The 6,485-nt window shown below is 37.5% G+C and overlaps 1 protein-coding gene across 2 annotated transcripts; it reads right to left on the bottom strand.

The window, feature by feature from the left end:
* Positions 1 to 254: 254 nt before the first annotated feature.
* On the bottom strand, positions 255 to 6,217 carry LOC107802787 (putative E3 ubiquitin-protein ligase RZFP34). Of its 2 annotated transcripts, XM_016626357.2 has the most exons (12): positions 4,275 to 6,216; positions 3,565 to 4,157; positions 3,284 to 3,371; positions 2,855 to 2,914; positions 2,641 to 2,673; positions 2,352 to 2,429; positions 2,149 to 2,192; positions 1,488 to 1,528; positions 1,300 to 1,382; positions 1,107 to 1,198; positions 912 to 1,023; positions 255 to 825 (listed from the first exon to the last, which is right to left on the bottom strand). In XM_016626357.2, the coding sequence occupies exons 2-12, from the start codon at positions 3,750 to 3,752 to the stop codon at positions 712 to 714; spliced, it is 933 nt and encodes a 310-aa protein (XP_016481843.1). In that variant the 5' UTR covers positions 3,753 to 4,157; positions 4,275 to 6,216; the 3' UTR covers positions 255 to 711. The 2 variants fall into 2 exon arrangements, with proteins under 2 accessions (XP_016481843.1, XP_016481842.1); XM_016626356.2 differs by having other exon boundaries at positions 3,565 to 6,217.
* Positions 6,218 to 6,485: the final 268 nt, after the last annotated feature.

Raw genomic sequence — 6,485 nt, 5'->3', positions numbered from 1 at the left:
TATCAAATAATCTTTTAATTGGTAATCCAAAACCTTACAAGCCAGGTAAAAACCACCGGACAGCAAAAATTGTAAGTGAACGTTAATTTGCTTAATGTAAAGAAGCCTCAAATCCAGTAAAAGGAAATCCAAGAACTGCAAAATTAAGCCAGTCCAGTATAAACCGATACCCGACGGCAGAATCTGACTAGATTTGACGTGATAAAATAAAAAAAGAAACAAGCGAAGTCTTAAGTACCTTCTGCAAAGAATGATACTTTGAACTAATGCATTTATCTTGATCTGTAGTTTACGGTATCACACAGACACAACGCATCAGGTCTCAGCCACATTTTACTCGCTGTGGACTCTGGTAGAAATGATTGAATAAAGCTAAAGGTAAACATATGCTGCCAACACTAGTTTGGTAACACTGAACAATTAGTCAGTGTCTTCTGATATACACTGGATACTTCACGCAGGAATTTAGAATTGTAGTGGATGCCACACCTACCACAAGGAACAACAGAAATTTTTTGAGGAAATGCAAAAGTACGAGAACCCCAGAAGCGCTACAAGCAGGATCATGTTGGAACCCCCTCTTTCCTTCGTTTCTTCTGCAAGAGCCAGCTTTGAAAAGCCCAATCACTTCCCACTCAGAATATAGCATTCTAACCACATTGGGCGGCAATCATTTTCACATCACAGCCAGACTATTGATATTTGGTCCTCCTATCTGCCTCTTGTTTGGCGGGTGTTATAAGATTTGCAACATGGACATTTCTGGGCCACAAAATGAAATTGCACTTCTGAGGTAATTCCACAATCATTACAAAGAATCCAAACCTGCGATATCACCCAACACGGTCACTTTCTTAAGCTCGTATGGCACATTAATGCAGCAATTAAAACGATTTAGAAAATACACTTACCTTCTTGTCTTGATAAGATTCAGGCATTGGTGCTGCGGCAATCTCCATGTCAAATTTCTCCCACACCTTTGACATATTACATACCGACTTAGAGCATAGAGGACAAGCATATCTGTTGCAGAGAATGTCAGTTCAACCTATCAACACTCTAAATGCATAGGACAACAAGAAAAATTACGAATAACAATAACTTACTGGTAGTGTTCCTGCATCTCCTTCAAACAGTTCTGGTGAATAGTGTGTCCACAGGGCATGACTGTTACATCGTTTACCGACTCAAACAGATACTGGTGTATAACCATTCTCATGTCATTTGTTTGCAACAAAATGCCGATCCCAAAAAAAGATTTAAACGAGGGAAACAGAGAATTTTTATTTCAATCCATACCTCAAAACAAACAGGACAGTCATGATGCATTGCTCCCTCTACACAAGGGTGGCTTTTCTTCAACAAAACTGAATAGCAACATCCTGAACCATACACCGATCACATAGTAAGAGAAACGAAATACCAGAGGGAGAATAGGAATTGCACGCATAGGAGATATGCTAAACAAAGGAATGTTTGACACTTACTGCATTTGGAACAGTGGAAGAAGTTCTCCATCCCACCAATCCTAAATCAAGAAAATAATGAAAATGAAACATCAACATCATAACTGATGCAGAGCTACGACGCTAACACGTTTGAACATAAATTCCCAAATATTTATTGAAAAAGCTGATTTCGGTGAAGTTTGATATGAAATTGAAAATATGTTTGGACATGGATTTTGGGGCAAGTTTTGACATGTTAAAAGGTCCTTTTTTTTTCTTCAGCTGAAAAGTCCCAAATGGTCATGATTTCGCCCAAAAAGAGGTCTTAAGCTATATTTGGGATTTGAAGTTTTGGTTTTCAAAATCTTCCAACAACTAAATTAATTCTATAAAAGAACACATATTTGAAATTTCTTGTTTTGGAAAAAACTTCCAACACTTACGGCCAAATGCCTACTAAATGTTCTGGAAAGTGTGAAACAGAAGATTTCAGATGAATTGGTACTGTAATTGCAAAGTGTGTCTGTTCATTACTACTCTTAGATGAGAGGAGCATACGTGTTATCTCCTTTTCTTTAGTTGCTCCCCTTCGCTCAACCAGAGATTCAACAGAGATAAGGAAAGATAGAGGGGGAGGGAAGAAGGAAGACAAAGGATATGGAAAACAGGCAAGGCAGGAAAATTAACAGAGTAACCATACCTGCAAATGCCACAACCATTGCAGTGATACTGTCTCTTGGATATCTGAAAGATGATAAATGAGAAGAGGTTAGTCAGCACATTACATATCAGAAATATTTCGGTTACACATCGGCATTTCCTGCTACTATCCACTCCTAGCATTCAAAAGTATTTATTAAGCATTTTACTCTAAATACTAAAGTGAGGAGAGTTTCGACTTACATCATCATCAAATAGCTTACAGGTTTCACAGAAATACTTCCCCATGCACACGCCACAACTGATGCAAACTTGCCGAACCTGGAAGAGGACAAAAGTTATAACTGGTCAATGCAAGCTGCTTAGCAAGAATAGCAAGTACAACCCAATAGAACTCAGTTCTCTTTGGGTTCCTGGTCAATAAACTGTCTTAACACACTGAAGCATCAAAATCAATATATCTCTGGCTAAAAGGACTTGCGCCGCTCAATTGCACAACAGTAACCACAGAAAAGAGGGTAAGACCACTCACCTCTTGCTCAGTATCACAAAGCGAGCATATAACCTGCAAAATACCCCCAAGAAATGAGTACACTTTTTCTCAGACCTCATATTCAGTTTCATACAGATTAAATGAAGAGAAGGTGAAGCTAGTTGATGGGAAGGAGACAAAAGGAAGAGAATCATAAATAGGAAAAGAAAAGTTATTGGCACAGAAGATAGTATAAAACAAGTTGGAGCATTACCCTTTCCACCTTGTGACGAGGAATCTCATGTCGAAGTTTCTGGTCAATGTTGATATTGTTCTGTACACAAGCAAATACATTAGTATAGTCTTGACCAATCAAAGACGGAAAATGGATAATCTAGAGAACAATTTGCTGACAAGGTAAAAATCTATCATGACATGTAGCGGTGAGGAATGCTGTGAAGTGTAAATCAAGGTGTCTCTCAGCCAAAAAGTAAAATACAAAAAGAGTGCCTTCAAACAATTATGCAAGTATCGCTGGATGCAGGTACTTTATTATCTGGAATTTTACTGTAGCGTATTGTGCAAGTCTTCAGTCACAATTACGATGACAGAAATATTACTATTTGTAAGTGTGTACTCAATTCCATCTCCAATTAAAATGTCTATTGCCCAAATTATGAGTCCAACAATCATAAGGACTTACCTTAGCTTCGTTATGACAATGCCTGCAGACGAATATTTCATTGCAGCAAGGGGCTCTAATGCGACATCTACGCCGATAGTGAGAACAGCTGGAAAAGAACATATATTAGTGAATAATTGACAATCATATGTCCAATATGTATGAGGTATAGCCTAACATAGTGTGAGGATTTGTATTTATACCTTCAAGAATATAACAGAATTGTTGATAGAATATCAAGGCAAGAGTGATTGGACAAAATAGAAATAAGTTCACCGTCATGAATGAGATAGAGAACATACCCATATTCCAAGTATCCTCTGTCAAGGGCTTCTGTAGAATAGGATTTTTCTTCACGTGTTCCATCCTCAGGCAAGTAGCCCTCATGGAAATTCTGAACCACGTCAGCATCACTCATAAATATTACGTTGTGCATGTTTATTGTCTCAGAACATGGAGTCCCTGAATGTTCAATCACTATGCCTCCCATTGAGCCTTATGTATGAACTTAACTACTACAAGCCCTGCATCCAGGAAATAGTTAAGGAAAAAGTCCTAAAACCTACAAAGGCATGTCTACTTGCCCCTCCAAATGGGCAAAACACCTCAGACAATGTTGCTTTCTCGCACATTGTAGAATATCAATTGAAACCAGCAACTACAAATTCCAACTAAGGTTGAACAGCTCCAATCAGCAAACTCCACCGTGAGAATTCATCAAAACAAGTTGATCTACAAGAATCCACAAGTGGGTCCACAAGGAACCCAAACTAGAACTATCATGAAGCATTGCGTAGCTGCAAAGCGTCCAGCAGTACATAATAATGATTGCATGATCACTTCATTCTTGGAGAAGTCCTCCATTTAAAGAGATACTGACGAAGGGTAGTCCAACCTAAGGTAAAAGCAATGGACAAAGCATCAAACCCGTCCCACAGAGAAAAACATTAGGGGAAAAGTGCGAGAAACTGCAGAGATGAATTATTTTGCTGTCCATCGAGAACAACCCTACCTCTGTCTGAGATTCTGCACCATGTAGTCTTCAACAAGGGAAACTTACCCTGACCAAGAATTTTGTAAGTCCTAACTGCGTGTTACTTGGAAGCCTCATTGTCTGAAAGGAAAGTGTTATCAGTTGTGTAACAATGTCCAACTGGTCCATACTCTCCGGCTCATCTTTTGCCTTTTCTTTATCTTATTCTTTTTTTTCCTTACTTTTTACTTGTTTCTTCCTTTTCAACCTGAAGTTTATCTTTGCTAACCAAGACCTCATCAGTGGACATGCCTAATATTTTAGGATGACTACAAGTTTTGAAATACATATAAAAAGCATCTTGTGCCTTAATATCTATCTTTTCGTGGTCCAACTTCCGGTGCTCGTGTAATAAATAAAATTGTATGCAGTCAATACCATCTGTTAAGGAGAGTTACAACCACATATGAATGATCTCCTTCAGAAACCTAAGATTAAATCGGTTGGATGACAAAGCATAGCAGAAGGAATTAACATGCCAAGTCTTGGAAAGCACTCCAAACTCCCAATCCAAATGCTGCCTATTAAAGGAAGGCAATAACTGCTAGTACCAGTAGCCTCTATGGTTACCAGGTTACCAGCAAGTTGAACAAAAAATAGGAAAAAGGACACAGAGTGATGAACAAACTGAACAGAAGATTGACATGGATGTCCAAAGGAAAGGGCACTTCTGATGACTGCTGCTTCCGTTTGATTCAAGTTCCCAATTTTGCTACTTCAGATTGATTGAATACGTATGTAGAAATGCTAATGTTTATGCCTCAAAATTTCGTAACAGAAAAGGAACAGATGAAAAATATAACAATCCTCTGCACCAAGTTATTCCATGTAAAGATTGTTTTGATATATTTTCATTTAAAACAGTATTAGATCTTCAAAATCTTTGTGACTTGTCTATTGTTTATCATTTATATAAGGTTTCTGGACAGTCTTACAATTCCATATACTCAATACCTCCCTGGAAGTTCGATTTAAAACTGCAGCTTACATACTATCGAAAGACACCATGGACAGCATACACTGAAATCGCAGTCATGATTGCAGAGTAAATTTGACAACCAACAAGCCACGCAAATTTTTGCTGAACCACCAGCTGTTCTGATAACATCGGTAACTGCCCTACTTGAGAATTCCTAATCTCTATCTTGCCAGATGTTCACAAAATTAACCATCAATTCCAGTTGACACACTTTTCACCTTAGGCATCCATTGTTATTTAAGCAATGTGAATAAATCATGTACGAGTTCAAGATAAGTTGGCAACACATATCCTGAAACTGTAGCTACCTAAGATTAAACTAGAATTTTCCACAAAGTGCTCTATCATCTCAGGTCCAAAGAAAGCCAAACTAACACAGAAATCGCATATGGAGGTGACAAAAGCTGCTGCCACTCACACAATCCATCAACAAAGATAAATTCCTGAATAGAGGATCAATTACACTAAATGCATCAAGAAACGAAGGTAAGGTTAATGAAGCCATCAAAGCTGGAAAGTACACCGATCCTATCAATCAAACACTATCCATACTTACACATTGCATACATTATTTTATTTAACAAAGAACAAAACCAGGGCAAAGTAACAATAATCAGACACCTAACAGACCAAGCAGCAGTCACAATTAAACAATTGCAAGGCAACTATTCACAGCAGAACAACTGCAAGCAAACAAATGGATTGTGACCTCAAGCACAGAAAACACAATCCCCAACAAAAACAATTACTTTTCTTTCTTCATCGCACAACAATCAAAATTCCTATAAATTCCACAGAAAAACAAAATCATGACAGAAGCACAACAATCAGAATAGTACAAATTCCACCAAAAGTCCCTTTGTTCCAACTAAGGCCTACGCATCATAACTCATATAAGCAAAAAAAAAAAAAAAAAAAAAAAAAAAAGCAAAGCACAGACATAAAAACAAAAGTTGAAAGCTTCGGCGATAGAAGGTGAAAATGCAAAGAAAAACAAAGCCAGCAATACGTGCAGAGAAAAACAAAAGAAAAAAACAAGCTTTTAGCAGAATTACACCTAATGCACCAATTCTCTATGTAAATAACAGAGAACCAATAAAAACGCGGGATTATTTTCCTTTCCTTTTTCTTCTAGGGATGCGATTATTAATAATTTCAAAGAAAAAATATTGGAGTAATAAATTAAGCATAAAATTGAATTGATCACATAC

Source organism: Nicotiana tabacum, chromosome 1, assembly GCF_000715075.1.
Source record: "Nicotiana tabacum cultivar K326 chromosome 1, ASM71507v2, whole genome shotgun sequence".
In the NCBI taxonomy this organism is placed as follows: Eukaryota; Viridiplantae; Streptophyta; class Magnoliopsida; order Solanales; family Solanaceae; genus Nicotiana; species Nicotiana tabacum.
Note: the sequence above shows the minus strand (reverse complement) of the source record. Positions and strands in the feature narration are given on the sequence as shown.

Bases quoted from the DNA above. Each gene is read 5' to 3' on its own strand.
- LOC107802787 (XM_016626356.2), bottom strand. From the start codon at position 3,752: ATGGGAGGCATAGTGATTGAACATTCAGGGACTCCATGTTCTGAGACA. The intron at 1,199-1,299 runs GTATGGATTGAA...GTTATACACCAG, and splicing joins ACTGTCCTGTTTGTTTTGAG to TATCTGTTTGAGTCGGTAAA. The intron at 1,024-1,106 runs GTAAGTTATTGT...TCTCTGCAACAG, and splicing joins GAGATGCAGGAACACTACCA to ATATGCTTGTCCTCTATGCT.